We start from the raw sequence: 18,338 nt of genomic DNA on the forward strand, positions 1-18,338 counted from the left end.
TTGTAATATAAGCGTTTACGACGTTTCAATTGTTGCCAGACAATTTTCAAACAAGTGTAAGAATCAAAGTGTAAGAAACCATTATCGATCGGCCTAATTTATTTATGAGTGCCCGGCATACAATTTAACACGCAAATTTTCTAATACATTTCAATTGTAAACCGTCCGTTTCATCTGACAAAAACAAAACTTATTGCAGAAAGTAACACTTTAGTATGCAACGCTTGCTGCATTTAAGTCTTGTTTAAACTCCGAGCCAAAACTGTATTTATAAAATGTTTTGACTCTTTATTTCTTAGTGTACGTATTTTCATAGAGACTTTAAAATTTTCTAAAATTTATAATGTCGCATAATTTTTTTTAAATACATTAGTAGTATTGCAAAGTAAAGTATATTACATCGTAGAATAAACATAGACTAGTAGAATTTCTATACAAGCTTATATTTAAAACAAAAAAAAGGAACTTCTTTTCTAAAATGACCATTTTCAACTCTTGTATGTTTATAAAAAGATAAAAAAAACTAATGAAAATGTTCTTATTTTAATTAAGATATCTATAAAAACAGCGTTTGCGCCAGACAAGTTTTTAGTGCTTTTATTATCTAGTTTAATTTTGTATCGAGGTAATCTTAAATAACTAAAAAATGGAAACACTTTTGCTAAATATAGTTTTAAATTATATTTAAAAAATTTTAATTACCAAAAGTGTTTCCATTTTTTAGTTATTTAAGATTACCTCGATACATTGTTTTTAATTTGTAATAAAAAGTATATATTTAAAAAGTGTGGAAACCTTACAGTAATTTTACTTTTACATTTTATTACAAATTAAAAATATCCAGTTTTAATAGATTTGAGTAGAAGGATGAAAAGAAGTAACAAAAACAGAAGAAACAAAAAATCAAAAAAACACAAAAAAACGAAAATTTGCTGTTCAAACGTTGATGCCGCAGCAAATATCAGAGGAGAACTTTATTTTTTCAAGGTTAACATTAAATTTGAAGAAAAAAATATTTTATTAGTTGCATATATTAGGTCCTTGCAGAAGTTAATTTACGTGTTGTTTAAAAGTAATACATGTTGATAGTAACCAAATAAAATAAATTTTATGAGTAAACATATTTAGAAATCTTATATGTTTAATAAATATATATACACCATACAAAGTTTTATTTGGTGAACATGCTCTTAGTAGTACATTTTTTATGGAGGATTCTTAGTTATAAAGTTACTAAAAGTTTAATTTTATTTTTACGATTTAAGAAAACAAAACACAAACTTTAAAAACAATTTAGATACTTTAATAAACACTGAAAACATTTTTTAACTTTACAAACTACTTGCATGGGTAGTTTGAGAATATTATTTTAAAACGACTTAATTGCGCACATATGGCAAAATGGATTTGAGTCGCGAAACTTTAAAGTGATGAATAAACTAGATAGGTTAATCGGTTCGCACAGTATATTATGTGCAGATGTTCGTATGTGCATATGCTACCTTTATCTGCTATTGTATTATCGTTAATCTCAATTGGAGTGTTTCGTTTCATTCAAATGTGACCGACTGAGACTTTTAGAATTTGTTTTTTAAATAAAATTGCTTTTTAATTTCAGGTTGAAACCTTGAAACATTTTTTTTTGAGAACACTTACGTTCATGTTACTTTAAAAATGCGTCTAACTTTAAATTTAAACATACAAAAGCTGTTTTTATGGTTTTTTATAAAGTTGACCGTTTTGAAAATTTTATACTCTAATGGTTAAATTTTTAGAAATTTAACAGTAAGTTGTTAAGATATATGTTTTATTTTATTTCTTTGAGTAAGTTTTAAGGCAGACAAGTTTTTTAGCTATATTTTTGGTTTATTAAACTCAAATGGTTAGTATAAAGTTGGTTATTAATAATAAAAAAATCAGGGTGAAGACTTCTGGCGGCTGACGAAAACAGAAAAACTTGGACCTCACCCAATTTATCTCTTCTGGAGGGAATTCCCTAAAATTAAAATAGACGCTGTGTTTTCCTACAGTTCTGAAATATATTTTCTCACAGGTCTGTTGTAAATTCTTAACTTATAAGTTTTCAAAACTTGAACATTTATTAGAATTAGTACTTGAGTAAATACCTGAATACTTAGCTTTTAGGAATTGAAAGTCTAATATTATTATTTTGAAATATTGCCATCTTTAATAGATTTTTTTAAGTTGAGCTGTGAGCAAATTTATTTTTAATTATAAAAACTCAACTATTTAACGTCTAAATTTTATCAAGATGATGTTTTGTTGCGTTTTTTAATTAATAAATATAAACAGGAAAATCAGTGCTGGTTTATCAAGACAACGTGCTGTACGATGAGCATCCGATAAAATTATTATCACACTTCGATCTACCGGATAGTTTGGAGAAAGTAGATGCAGCATACGTGAATGATGACCAGGTTTACTTCTTTCGCAAAGATCAGTACTGGAAGTACAGTTTGGTGAGTCTAAAGACTAGGTGCTGAAATTTTTTGTTTTTTCAACGATCAACGTTTTTTGTTTAAACTATACACCAGGAAAAATGTTGTGAAAAAATTAAGTAAAATGTTTATTCTCGTGAAATTGTTATTATTATTTATAAGTATTAGAAAATGCTTTACTTTAAATGTTTCTCCGTACAATACTTTAAATAATAATTCATTTAAGTATTATACATGCCGCATAAAATGTGATAAGTTTTTGAAAAACTCAAAAACTAATTTTGCAACACTTTAAAGAAATGTTTAATTTAATTACAATAACTTCTATAAACTTCATCAACTTCATCATGAGTTTATAAATAACTTAACTTATTAATTAACTTATTTAACTACTTAAAGTTGTACATTGATATAACTATTTCAAAAGAATTATTAGTAAACACAAAAAAATAAAACAGAAAAACAATAAGATGCAGCCGACGTACCCGAAAAAAATTTCACAGCTTAGCGGAATCCCTGAAAACTTAAACGCTGCAACAGTGAATCCCTACGACCAATCAATTTACTTTATCAAGGGAAAGAAGTGGTGGAAGCTCGACGCTGATTCGCTGCAAGTAACTCAGGGGTTTCCTCGCAAAATATCCGAGTGGTGGCGCAGTTTCGGCGAGACGACGACGGCTAAGATCGTCATGACGACAACAACTAGAAGCGCAACTACTAGTTATGACGTCATAAAGATTGAAAAAAGCGAAAAAAAGAAGCAAGGAAGAAAGAACGCAGCTTGTAATATCAGGAATAATGAAAAACTATTGCTTTTTGTTTCTTTCATCGCTTTAAAATTTGTGTTATGAAAACTATTTTTATTAACATAAAAACGTGATTAAAAATAAGCTCTTATTTAGATGCATACTTCAAAGTGCATTCCTGTCCAGTTTTAATCGTGTTCTTCTCATTTGTTGTACTGATATTGTACTAGAGGTTTATTGTATTACAGTTAGTAAGAACTACATGACACTAAAATATGTAAACATGTTTCTTCAATTATGCTGATCGTACATTTGCAAAAATTCCCTTTAAAGTTATTACTTTTTATTTGAAAAAGTACTTATTAGCGAATATTAAGCTAACAAAGACTGAATATACAAATTTATCAGATGATTAAAATTATTTTAGTATCTCTTTTATAAAAAAATGTTTTTTATTAGAAAAGTGCTATTGCTATTTAAAAGTGCTCTGTATTTTTTCAAAATCATTCTAAAAGTTTATATCAGAAACTACTTTAATTTTTTGTATTCGATACGCTTTGTCGAGTTTTAAATCTTTAGTTAACTTTTAAAAAGAATAAACTTAAAAAGAAATCATAAAAACTATTATTTTCAATCTTTAAAATAGCTGTTTTTTGTTGTACATAACATTAAACCATTCTACACAACTTCTGCTGTAGTTGTTAAGCACATAAAACTACCTAAGGTTGAACGAAATCATTTGTTCTTAAAATTTAAATTATTATTATTTTAGTAACTTACCTTAAAAGGGTTGTAAGTGTTTTAGTGTTACTAGTAGATAAAGAACATTTCTTAAAATTTTTAGCTTACTAGCGCTATCAACTTTAACATATTGTATTATACAAATATTCATTTAGTTTAAGTTTTCAAACTACCAAAGAACTAAATATATTTTCTATGACCAGTAAATCTTTGATGAAATTCTGAGAAATATTTTGGGTGTAAAATAAGGTTCGCTTGTATCGTACTACTTAAAGTAGCTTCTATAATAGTACTGTAAATATAACAACTAAATATTAAAGTTGTCCAGTTTGTATCTTTTTAAATGAATATAAAGTTTATGTATAAATAATTTTCTCGTTATTCTCTGATTAGAAAAACTTTTAAATAAGCTTTTGAAAAGAAATAATTTACTTTTTTAATATATCAGCTTGTTACCAACTAATATTGTCAAAAATTTTTTTTACGTAGATATATTAGGTATAATCTACCAAAAAATAAGAATCAATTTTTAAACATAAAAACTTAGATGTGTGCCACCTACGGGTCGGGTCTAATCTAAAAGAAATCTAACAAGCGACTCATTTTAAATTGTGAAAAAAAGTTAACTTCAATTAAAATTGAGCTTATTTATATCATAATAACAAACTATACAGTATCCTTCTTTTATTACACTGACATATGTTTCTGTGCGTTAAACGAGTCAACACACTTCAACTGAGCTTTGTAAAAAATAAATACTGTCAGGAAAGAATAGAAGCTAAAGTAGGTGTACATGTGTCCATTAAAAATAAAAATAATTGCTATGGATTTTTATAGGTTTTTATAGTTGCTAACACAAAATAGATAATATACTAAATGTTACACAGAAATTTAAGACATAATTCGTTCAAAAGTTTTTTTTATTCAAACAAAATAACAACAAAAAACCGATTTCGGCTAGTTCTTATCAACTACTTATGTTAGCAACTAATTCTAAGATAAAATTTTTAGTAAATAAATAGTTAGAGGTTTCATCAAAAAAAAAAAACACAATTAACACTAGTTATCATAAAATGTTTTTGTAACGAATCATGTCTTAAATTTCTGTGTAATATATGTAGTACAAAAAAGTTATACTTATTGTTAAATCCGACTGTTATAAAACTATATAATATTTGTAATTACTAAATCTAAATTAAATAAATTAAAGTAAAAATACAAAATAAGATAACATATCATAATATAAACTGCTGACATGAATTTGAAGGAAGTACTAATTCTAAATATTTACTGGTTGCTAATCATTGAAAAAAATGTATCTAATCATTACGTCACGATATATATGAACATTAGGACTAGCTTCTATTCTTTTCTTAATATATTTTTTTTCAATGACTAGCTTCTATTCTTTCCTTACAGTGTTTATTTTTTTACAGAGCTCAGTTGAAGTGTGTTGACTCGTGAAACACACAGAAACATATGTCAGTGTATTAAAAGAAGGATACTGTATAATTTGTTATTTTATATATTCCAGCGAGCTTGTTTCGCTAGGATCTTTTGTTAACAAACGATTAAATTTGTATTTTGAATAGCTTATTTATATCGCATTGTTTTTAATATGCTCCTTACTAGGTTTTATAATCTGTTACAATTTTACTTCAACGACTTAATAAAAAATTAAGGACACTTTTACACACGCGGTCTGGTAAAAACGTTTTATGGTAAATTTTTATGACTAAAATAGTTGACTTACATCAGCATACAGCCGATTAATTATAATTTTAAGCTTTTTATATTTTTAGTACGACCTACGTCACGAAAGCAATAAATCTAACAAAAAATAAACTAAAAAGTAAATTTGAAATTATACAAATCCATTAACATTGACAATATCTTTTGTAAGCCACCACAGAACCTTTTATTCTCATAACTTTTATATTCCAACAAATGACCAAGTAACGCGAAAGAGGGCCGTTTGTGGCGTAAACTTTACCGAAACTTCACTTACGGCTTAGGAAAAGTCATTGCAGGGCGATTCTAAACTGTTTTCTGAGTGCTGACAAGTGTTTATTGCCTCCGCAGCGAACCGATGAGATACTGAAGAGAAATTTTTAAATTTTTGGACCAGGTCACCGTGAAAGCGGGCCTCTTCGACAGAAAAGCCAGGTTTGTCGAGTAGTAGTTTCAACATCCGGACTACGGGTGGAGAAGTTTCAACAGGAGCAGCAAATTCGACATTGGTCCCATTCTGCTGCCCCAAAATTTTCAACGGGTTCCGCTTATTTCCCGCTGACTGACTGCGAATTGGTCGAAACTGCAGGGTGGTCGGATGGAAATCACAAGAGAAGGTGCTAAGGGGAAAAACGCCCCACCTGAGTTTCGGTCGTTGGCACCACTTTCAGACCATCGATGATGGAAACATCATTTGCCACGACCCTACAGCAGGAAAACATGGGTTGCCATGGCGACTCTGGGGCCCTATTGTGTGCAAGGGAGCGAAAGACAAGTATTTTGTTATTTGCATCGTCGTTGGTTGCAAGGAAATAAGATGTGGACCAGCGATAAAGATTGCCATGTAGCTGACTACTTTCAGCGTTGGGCGAAAAGTAAAATGGTTCAGGAACGGAGTAAGGAGAAACAATATTCAGTAGATCTCCAGCAACAGAAAACCTTGATAAATAGAACGGCGTCAACTTTTCTTATGAGTGCAATTGTTTCAGCTGTATTTTAGTGGTACAAAGTAAATTGATCCACTTTTTATTTGTTCAAAAAATCATTTTGAAAATAAAAGCTATAAAACTAACGAAATTAAAAATGAAGTTATGATATTAAAGTAAGACTAGCTAATTTTAACTTGAGATCTAGTTTATAGAAATATATTATTTATTAATAAAAGTACTAGAAAATTAAGTTTTTAAAACCAAATTCTTTTTTTAATTAAGCAACACATTTTTTACAAAAAAATGCAAATTATTACAAAATATGAAGAACAACACTTCAAAATAAATCAGAGTAAAATTATCTAAATTCAAAACAAATCATATAAAACTTTGCTTAAAAAGTTTAATATTTTTAGGTCAGTTAAGTTTTAACTTCGAATAACTTATGTCTGTACAACAAAAAATAATCAAAAAAAAACTTTATAGTTTTGTAAATTAACTTGAAAAACAAAACTTCGAGTCTTTCACATTGTTTTAATAACTCTTACATAAAAAGTCTAACAAAAAAATTAGTTGTTTTTAATTTTTTGTTAATATTTACAAATTAACGTTAAGTTTTGTTTTTCAAATTAATTTACAAAACTATAAACTTTTATTTTTATTTATTTTGTTGTACTCACAAAAGTTATTAAAAATAGAAACTTAATTGACCTAAAAATATAAAACGTTTAAAACAAAGTATTTGATTTGTTTTATAAAATCTAGATAATCAGGTATCCAAAGAAAAATATTTTTACCAGTAAAACACAACTGTTAAAAGCAAAAAAAAAAACATAGTTAACAATATTGAATATAAATTGGTTTTTACTTACTTTTCTACACTATAAGTATATAGTTTTTTTTAGGCTGCTTTTAGTTTTTGTGTATTTAAATAAACAATAACCTTCAGACATTTTGTGCAGACAACTTTTAAACTTAAAGACATAGTTCAAAAAAACTACTTGTTACAACATTAGTAAGTTTATTGAAAACAATAAGGAAATCAAAGCCCTAAATTTTGGTCAAACGACCATATAGATAGGCCTTGCGGCCATTAAAAATATTAGATTCTAAGTAGTTTTAAAACAACTGTTCAGGAAAGCTTTTGTTAGATTTTAGAGTATTAATAAATTTTTGTTGGACGGCTGCTTTTCATACAGCTAAATATGTACATTTTTGAACTGTTCAAGAACTATGTATAGTGTGTAGAAGAAAAACTTTTTGTTAAACTAACAGATAATAAACTATTAAATGTCTATTTACAAAAAGTGTTTGTGTATCTTACAGGTTGATTATGATAAAAGTTACCTGGTTTTCCTTCAAAATAGAAATTAGTTTTAAAACTTGTTAAACTTAGAAAACTAAGAGAACCGATTTTTTAATTTTAAAATCAAGTACAAGTTTAACTAATATGTTTTCATGATTATCATAATCTTTAAAAGTTAAAGCAATTTTTTATTTCATACATAACCAAATGAAATTAACACTACAATAACCAAAAATAACTTTTTTGACTGAAAGCTAAAACTAAAGTAACAAGTTTGAAGCAAGAAATGTAAATATTATAAATACGCAAGCTAAAAGTATTTAAATTTCAAGTAGATAGAAGTAGAAAAGATATAAAAAATAATAAGAAGTAGATAAAAAGGAAAATTTTATAATGTAACACCTTAAATTTTTTAAATTCAGGTTAAATTAATTAAGTTAGTTGTATAAAAAAATTTATTTTTCCTAAATTTTATTATAAATATTCAGTACTTCTGAAAATTTTGCTTTGCTCTTTATATTTACTACTTTTTATAACTTAGGTATACACTTGTGAATTTCAAAAAAATTATATAAGACTATTTTTTTACTATTTCACTTAAAAATATTGATATACTCATAAAATTAAAAGAAATTTCTATTTATTAACAAAAAAACGTTCTAAAACAAATAATACGTAAAACGTTGTGGTTGAACTTTTTAACGTATATAGTTAGAACTATAATTTGATAAGGTAGTGACGTATTAAGATGTATTAGACTCAGTGAAAGCAAATAAGCCCTTTATTACAAAAAAAGTTCTTACGACACGTAAACTACTACTGTTTTGATAGAAACTATATTTAAACTACATAAAAACTTAAATAAATATTAGTTTGCATGACAAAACTATTGGAAGAAAGTATACACAGCCAAAGTAAAATGTAATGTTTTTTTTTTCTGTTTTATTTAAACGGCAATCAGTAGACTACGTTCCGAGGGCTTAATCCAGCCCGAAACAACTTTTAGCTTGAAAAAACGTTTCAGTACCGAATTTGGCACGGATACAATTTGATGGTTAATCTGGCCCTTTACCTATAAAATGTTTTGAATACTGTTTTGAATTAAGTTTCAGTACTGCTAATTGAAGGATAGGAATTTGTTTCCATGAGAGCGATAATTCAACATATAAAAATGTATAATTAAAAAAAAAAAAGTTATGTTCAAAGTCCTTGCTTTTTATCAAATATAGAACAGTTTGATGAAATAAATTGAAACATGAGTATAAATTTTTTTACCACTAGGTTGCGGCACTGAGTCAAAATAAATTTATATTTTCTTTTTCAAAGAGGAAATGTCTCACATCAAGTTTTGACTGTTTGTAAAAATATAGCGTTTAAAAGTATATTAACAAAAACTTTTTACTTTTAAAGATAACTTTTATTCGTTTTAGATTTTCTTTATAAATGTCTATAGTTTAACAAGTTATAGAGCTTAATGTATTTTGTTTAACTAGGCTAGGTAAAAAATTACAAATTCTTTTTATAGATTAAGATATATAAAAACTTATCTAAAAGAAACAATTGTATTTTTTAAGTTTTTATATAGGTATAAATTACAGTTTAAATGAAGTGTATAGAAATCAGTTATAAAACAACGTACTAATTAGGTTTAAATTTAATTCACTAGAACTAGTGCTGTTTTAAAACAGTTTTACTAGCTTTTAAACAGGCTTTTGATAATGATAATGAAAAGCTTTTTAATGCAAAATAGTTCGTAAGCTTTCTCAATATTTGATTATAAATAAAAAACAAAATACAGCTAGTATAAAACAGAACAAAAAAGTTGTTCAGTTTATCTTATACTTAAAAGAACGAAATAAAAATAGTTTTTAGTAAAACCGTATCATTGAACTTGTACATATGTTAAAGTAAAGAAAGTTAGAAAATTCAAATACAAATTTAAAGAGCTTTTAAGATTAAAGCTAAATGAAAAATACGCGTTAGTATTAATTTTAAATGCTTAAAAGGTCAATGCTATGCATTAGTGTAAAACAAAACCTATCTTTTTTGAAATACATGTTTTTCTACTTTTTAGTTTTAAATCATTATTAAGGCTTTTTTAAGTTCAAAATACTTAGAAAACGCTATATTTAAACGAGGATTTCCGTGTTTTGCTCAAATTTTACGTACAACTAAAACAATGAAGCTAACTTATTGTTTTCAACTTTATCGCGCATAAAAACTTTAAGCAGTTTTTGCTAATTTTACTGTACAATACAACACCACGCTTTCCGTTTATAACACAATTGAAATTAAGTATTGAACAAAAACTAATAAATTAAACTGCTATTTGATTAATGCTCTATAGTTATTTGTCTTAATTAAAATAATATTGCTTAGTTTACTGTTTAGTAAAAGGCTTCTTTAAATAATATGTAATTAGCTATTTATACTAACTTTAAATACATTAATTAGTATAGGTAATTTTTTGGTTGTAAATAGCATAGCTTTTAGTATTACTTACGTAAATGTTAAAAAAATCATGGAACTAGTTTTTATTAACTCAATGAGTAGCTTATTTTGGAATTTTTCTACATTTAAGCAGTTTCTATAAATTCAGAATTTAATTTTTATTTTATTAGTATACTTATTTTGCTTAAAATATTAGTTGGACTAAAATTAAGATAAAAAAAAATACTTGCTTTGTTGTCAAATAAAAACCATAACTATTCCTTTTATTTGTTGCGGTCTGTCAAATAAATTATAAAGATTATTTTGTGCGAGGCGTGTAAAAGCATTTTAATTAGCTCAATAAAGTATCATATTCAGTTTTAACTGATAAGTTATGTTTCTAAAAGGTAAAATTGTTCAATGCAAACAATTTTTACTTGGATAGAGTTAAGACTTAAAACGCTTTACCAAAAAAATAAGTTAATTACAGTTTTAGTTTGATCAAAGAAAGTATGTTAATTTAAGACATAATTTTTATTCTTGTCAAATTAAAATACTTTTGTTATTTCTACTGTAACTTTTATAAGAAATTTTATTTCAAAAATACCTTATCATTTTATACATTTTAGCTTGTTTAATTAAAAAAAAACTGTTTTTTCCATGTTGTACAACTAAGTACCTAAAAAGTTAGTTTGTTGAACACGATAAAAATTTAATAAAAGTTATAAAGTAGGCGCCAAAATATCAGTTATAAACTAAAAATAAACTTTGCATGACTTTGAAGGGTTCTTTAAGTTTTCAGGTTATTAATTCTTATATTTTGTTTCATTCTCAGTGTTTAACTATGAGAGACAATGAGTTGTTTGTTTTTTGTAAAAAAAAATAAAACTTAATGCTTCAGCTAAAGTTATTTCGGTTTATTTAATACAAAGTAACTTTAAAACTTCTTCATTACTATTATCATTAGTGTAGGGACTCAAGGTCTTATTTAAACTAATTATCTATATAACAAAGTTTAATTAATTAATAAAAAAACATTGTTGCATCAAGTATTTTTATAAAAAAGAAGTAGTTTATTGATTTTTTTAGTTCAAAACGAAGAACTTAAAAAAATAAATGCATGTATTTACTTTCTATTTATAACAATATATCTTATGCGTAGGAAATACTAAAAGTTTTATTAAACCATTGGCAGTTCTTTCTTTAAACAATTTTTTTCATGTATATGTAGTTTATAAAACATTAAATTGTAAGATTTACTTAATCATTCGTTCAATTGATCTAATCACGTATGTTGGCCTATAATATGTTTGGTTACTAAACACTCATTATATTTATCTATCAAAACTAGATTTAAAAAATAATTAAAACTATGATGGTATTTAAAACTAAGTTACTTATATTAAGATTTTTTTTCAAAACGAAACAAGTGTTTTCTTACATATATAAGTATTTAGCAAAGTATGGTTTAACTATTTCTATAATTGAAAACGCTGTCAGTTTTTTATAAAATATTTTTGGAATTCAACACATAAAAAATAAACAGCTATCAGTTTTACCTTTTAAATACTTTAAAGATTTTTAAACTTCTTCTAAATAAATATAATTGTATGTCACTTGAAGTTTTTTTTTAAGAATAATTTGTTGTATATATAACTAAGCTTTGAAAAAATCAGACACTTGAATGAGACATAGATAAGTGAAAACTGTTTTTCTACTGCTACTGTACATCCGCAACATATTAATTTTAGAATTAAAACTTAAAGTAACAATTTAATGAAGCAGCTTTAAACTTAAATATTTTGTTAGTTTTTAAAAATGTTAAATACTTTATGAAAACAGACTAATAAAAGTATTTGAAATATGCGAAATAGTATTAGTAGAAAAACTTAATCATTATTAAAATAGCATTTAGATTTGAATCACAATTCGATATCGACCGTAAAAAATTGATTTATATGAAGATAAAATCTATTATACTAATTTAAAGTCTTTTTTTGTAAGTGAAAATTAAAACTTGTTAAAGTTGTTTATATAGCTTTAAATTCTAAATAATAAACTAAGCTTTTAGGTAATTAATGTTGTCACTATGTAACATAATAAGTTCTTAAGAAACTCGTTCATAATAAATTTTCACAAAGCTATAGCTTAAGGTATTTATCAAAACAAATTAGAATGATAAAACTAATTATTTAATAAAACAAAAAAGTCTAAAAACGGTTAAAATATAAAGCTTACTTATTTTAAAAATTTAGTGGTTTTTACAAAAGCATATATGTTTAAATCAGAATTTGTGTTTAGTAGATAAAAATTACAAGTTTATAAATATAGTCTATAATTAATTGATAATATGAATAGAATGTTTTTTTCAAAAAGATGTTTTTTTAACAAAAACCAGAAGTTTTGTATTGCACTTATGAAACAAACTTCAAATATATGCAACTTTTGTAGAATATATTTTAAAACTGGTAATGTTAGAAGTGAGAAGTCGTAGATCGAAACGAGCAGCTTCAAAAAATGCTTCATTGAAAGTTAATCTGCTATTAGAAGATGAATTTTACAAGACTAAAGATAAAAAGTTAGACAAGCCTACACCTTTTTAAACTACGTCGAGTTGTTGTTTGGGAATAAGATTTGTTATCGTGTGCAAAGTTTTAAAGCATTAGTTAGAAAAAGTATAAAGCTGTGTAAACAAAACTTTGTAGGAGACTTAAAACTTTTTACTAAAATCATGAAAATTTTTATACAAAAATCTATTATCTAAAATCACATAGTTTAAAAATAAAAACATAACAAAGTATTCAAAATATTTGTTTTTTCTATGATACTTATTTTTATTCAGGCAGAGAAAGAAGTTTTTAAAAACGAATGCGAAGCCCAGTACTAAACCTATTGAAAGCAGAAAGAAAATTTGGGAAATTAACCGTGAGTTTTTTAAAAGTCCGGACTCATCACCAAACAGACCAATCGTGGCCGTGCCGCCTATAAAGCGTACGAAAAACAGTGACGATTCAACACCAGTTAAAACCGCACCGATTGTGATAAGACGGTTCAGCGATGAAATTAAGCAGATTCGAAAGATTGAAATAGTTACACAAACATTTGTAATAGACAGCTCTTTAGAAGCTGATTTCAACAAACAAGTTTGTTCTAGTCCATTAGAAAAACAACCTGAAATAAGAATAGCTCAAGTTGAACCTATCAAAATAACCAACGAACAACCACTGGATTTAACTGTGAAAAGAAAAAGAAGCCTATCTGCGTCTATCAAAACTGTTGAAAAGGTGTTAAATAGCGAGTTTTCGGTGCAAAGTCAAACAGGTCAGTTACTAACGTTTTGATTAACAAAGTGTTGTATTACATAGTTTAAACTTTTATTAGTTTTTGGTATTTATTTAAGTTACCATTAATAAATTTTAAACATTAAAAACACGTGAATAATAGTGAAAAAAGTTTTTATCAAATGAAACTAAAATTTTATCAAACGACGATTAACATTGAAAGCTTACTTAATTCAATTGTATTGTTAAAATTTTATGACTCACAATAACGTTCGTTAGACAAGTGTCATAATTTAGTGTAGCTATTGTACATAGCGAAAACTGTTTGATTTATAATCGTCACTACTATTGTTTACTAAGCTTTAGCTTTGAAATTTTAAACAAATTTTTATTTCAAGCATACTGTTTTTAATCCATTTAATTAAATTTATTAGAGAAAAGTTGCTAACGCCTAAAATTTAACATCTTAGTTATTTTAAAGCAGCAAATACTGTTTTTGAAAAATCAAATATTTGTTATTCCAAGCTTTAGAATGGTGATGAATGCAAATAAAAAACTCTAAAAGTATGTTAGGTATATCTGTAGTGGTTACATGACAATTAATATTCGGACAACTCAAATTCGGAAAACTCAAAACGTTATATATAAAAATTATATAATATAAATTAAAAAAAAAAGTATAAATGTGGATCTTATTAATATCTACGAGCCACTTTTTTATTTTTTGGAGAATCTAAAATATTTTTAAAGATATTTTAAAATTACTAAAAATAACTATGTTTTTACTTTATTAAAGCCATATCTCAAAAAATATTTAATTTTTTTTAAATGGAAAAAAATGGCCTGTAGATATTAATATGACTTACATATGTAATATTAATTATTATACATTGCTTTTTTATTTGTGGCCGTTTCAATTTTTTTAAAGAACTTGAATTGTCGGAATTTGAATAGTTGTGCACCCATTTGTAGTACTATTAAATTGTCCAGCTAAAATTTTAGTACAAAAAACAAAATTCTGTAAAAATAAGGATGCGGGAAAAGATAAAAATAACTTCTACAGTTACTTTAAATGAATGCTTTATCTAATTTACCAGACTTGCAAAAACAAGAAGACAATATACCAATAAACAAAACGGTGTCTACGTTTGATAAAAAGAACATACAAAATGTAAAGCACTCAAATTCAATAGAAACGACTACAGAAGACAATGTTTTCTCTAAAAACGAAAAAGTTAAAGAACACATATCCGAGGTAGTTTGTTACTTTTTACTTGTATGTCTAAATAGTTGTAGTGAAATAATTTTCACATAAAGTTTTTTAACTGATTTATACATATTTTAAAAAAGATTTTTTTTATACAACTACAGTTTTGAATAAGTTTTATGATTTATTTTTAGTTTATCTGTAATTTAAACAAACACTTATCAATAACTATCAACGATAAAAATTAGCCTTAAGTTTTTTCTCTAAAATATTTAGTTATTACCAATGCTTGATATTTAAAAAATACAGTAGCATAAGTTAAAAATTAATTACAATTTAAACTAAAGTCGTTGTGTATAAAACATCGGATATAAAATACATTATTTGACTCTATACTATTTAAAGATGATTTTTTTTCTTAGCAAAAGGATTCAAAAAGAAAGTGTTCAACCTCTTTGAAATTAAAAGCTACAGCTACAATAGGCTTAATCAAGAAGCAATTAAATAATAAAAAATGTCAAGGACAGGTAAAACTTTTTATAAGTTAAAAACCTTTGCAAAAATATTTTACGAAAACTTTTAAATCTAAACAAGGTCCAACATTGCACAATAAACAATATAATATATAATATATATAAACATACTTGACTCAGAAAACCAAAATAACATTTATACTTTTGAAAAACTAAGTTTATCAAGTAAAAAAGTTGATTACTATCGTAATTTTAAATAATTTAAACTGATTGTTAAATATTTTTTTGTGAAAAATTTTATAACAAAAATATTAAAATAATTAAGTATTAAAGTTTAATTATTGGTTTAAATCCATGTAAGTTTATTATGAACTTTTGTTTTAGCTCGAATACTTTACATAAAACTAAATAAAAAATTATGTGATTAATAAAAAAAAATTTTATTGAAAAAATTCTTAAACAGTTATTAATTTTTTTTCATTGTCTCAGATCGATGCTAGTGAAAGGAAAACCAACCAAAAACTAAAAAGGAAACGAAAACTGATAAAAGCTCAAAATATATCGATTACTGATGATTTAGGAAATGACAGAAATATATTTCAAAGTAAACAAGAAGCTTCAGTAAGGGGAAAACGCTCGACTGATAAAAATAATAACTGGAAAGTTTTAGGAAAACCTTATAAGCAGTTCGTGTTTGTTTCGGTAAGAAGTTTGTATATCATTTTGTCATTTGTGTTCTTTTTTGTTAATAAAAAAACGTAATACAAGTAAAAATATAGGCAAATGAAAAGTATCAAAAACGAACTTGCTATTCAGCAATCAAACGAAAATCTTCAGATAATTTCAGTGACGTCACGGTAATAAAAGTAAACCATTGCATATTAGTCAAAGCAAATAACGAAAAATTTCCATACGTGGGAAAAATAAGTGCTATTTGGGTGGATGAACACAATTTTATTCGTCTCTCTGTTTTTTGGTTTTATCAGTTAGTTTTTTTGTTCGTTTTTCGAAAGTTATAAATTATCTGCTAAAAAAAAGGTTTTCTAAAAGAATTAATCTAGAGTATATATAAAAAAGACAACTTGGGTATACAGTTACTTACCTAAACTTAAAAAATAGCAGGTATTTTTGTGTATTACTATAGATCTTTAAGCTAATGGTCTTTAAAAAAAAGCTATTAATACGGTTCACCATATTTTAAAATTTTGTAATCATTTTTACTACCTTATATTAAAGTAGTAAAGTTTTATAAAAGACTTGTCTAGGGTTATTTTTTAGCCTAAAATCTTATGTAACTGTGTAAACAAATAAAAGAAGGTGTAAATGCTAAACTAAAATTTAACCGAAAATTGCTTACTTACTTCAAGTATAAAACTGTATGTTTAATTGACTATTATGTCTTTACTTTGATTTTTCTATTGAAACTGTTAAAGCTCACTTTCCAATCAGTTTTACAAACAGAAAATATCAACTCCCTAAGCATTTGAAACATACGTGTTATGTCTTGTACGACCCATTTAATCCTTACCGAAAAGTTATAAGCAGCTCGGCTGTAAACAAAACAAAATGCGGTAAAAAGCAACAACTACACTGCAACTTGCTGAAGTTGAGTAAAAACTACGAGTTGTACTTATCAACTCATTCAGATTGTATTTACGTTTCAACGGTCGAAGAAAAGTGTTTTGTCTTTTCCGACTACAGACAGTGGCTACTGTAAGTTTTGAGTTTCTAAGAAATATGATTTAAACCTTAAGTTTTGTATTTTTTGTTTAGTAAGTGTTGAACAAGTGTTTTTGTAGACTTATTTAGTATAAATGTTACTTTTTTACTATATTTGTTTAGTGTGTGCAAAAAAATCTCAAATAACAGTTTTTTTTTTTAATTTATGTCAGATAATATTAAAACAGTATAAGTTTAACTAATTAGTACAGTGGTAATAAAAAAAATACAGAAAATATGGAAGAACATGCGCAAAAATGCAGCTTTCCAAAACAAAACTGAGAAAAAGGAAAATTAATTTAATTTCCACAAAAAACCGTACTCAGCATTTTACTAAAGAAATGAAGTTAGCGCTTGACCAAGAAAAAGAGTACAATGACAATAATTTATTTTTTTTCTGCAAATATTTCAACATGAAAACAAAAAGTATTAAGCTTTTACCGAGCTGTTCCAACGAGTTAAAAAACAAATATTTAACAAGTTTTAAAAATAATTAAAAGTACTTATACATTTTGATAATTGTTTTTATTGTATTGTCAAGCTAAAAAGACTTGTATGCAAAGAGGTTTAACAGATATATTTTGTAATCTAAAAATAAAAACAACAGCAATTGTTTCTCTATAATATATTTTTTTAACGAAAAATTAAAGAAGCTGTTTTTGAATGTTTTAGAAACTTTAAACAGTTTTCTTAACTTTAGATGGTTTAAAATTTGAAATTTTAATAGTTTGTTAATCACAGTTGCTGCTAAGTTGTATTGTGTAGATTTTAAAGTTTATCAAATCATTTAAAATTTATATTCTGATTATACAACTGCAAATTTAAAAAGAATTCATGCAGCTTTTTATTTTTGGAATTTTGTCTTCAAAGCGTTTGAAATTTAAAAGGCTAATATAACAAAAACTTAGTTTAAAAATCGGTTTAAACAATAGTAAAGAATAAAAATCAGTTGTTATTTTATTTTTTCAGCATTGTGAACTTCTGTATTATTTTTTCAAAATAAATTTTATTAACTAGAAATATGTTAGCTTAGAGTTTTTTGTCATAACAAACATTATAGTTATAGTTTTGGGTTAACCTTTGTGTGACAATAATTATTAACTACTTATTTAAAGTTTTAATACAAAACTACGAGAGTATTTTTTAATTAACTGTGCAAACAGTTTTTATTATTGCAATAAAAGTTGATAATGTGTTGTTTAAATTTAACAATGTATACTTTAATCAATTAGTTTTGTTTCTTAACTCAAAAGCAGCTATAAGTGCTAAACTTTATTTTCATAAATATTTTTTCTATAGCTTAGTTTTTATAATGT

The 18,338-nt window shown here is 25.6% G+C and overlaps 1 protein-coding gene across 1 annotated transcript; it reads left to right on the plus strand.

The window, feature by feature from the left end:
• The first annotated feature begins 12,801 nt into the window (after positions 1 to 12,801).
• LOC145836155 (uncharacterized) lies at positions 12,802 to 17,738 on the plus strand. The gene is made up of 8 exons (XM_082943967.1): positions 12,802 to 12,920; positions 13,185 to 13,663; positions 14,721 to 14,878; positions 15,253 to 15,357; positions 15,793 to 16,005; positions 16,083 to 16,288; positions 16,765 to 17,016; positions 17,255 to 17,738. The coding sequence occupies exons 1-8, from the start codon at positions 12,814 to 12,816 to the stop codon at positions 17,517 to 17,519; spliced, it is 1,785 nt and encodes a 594-aa protein (XP_082800093.1). The 5' UTR covers positions 12,802 to 12,813; the 3' UTR covers positions 17,520 to 17,738.
• Positions 17,739 to 18,338: the final 600 nt, after the last annotated feature.

The sequence above is a fragment of the Thalia democratica genome, chromosome 5 (assembly GCF_965202585.1).
Source record: "Thalia democratica chromosome 5, ktThaDemo2.hap1.1, whole genome shotgun sequence".
NCBI lineage: Eukaryota > Metazoa > Chordata > Thaliacea > Salpida > Salpidae > Thalia > Thalia democratica.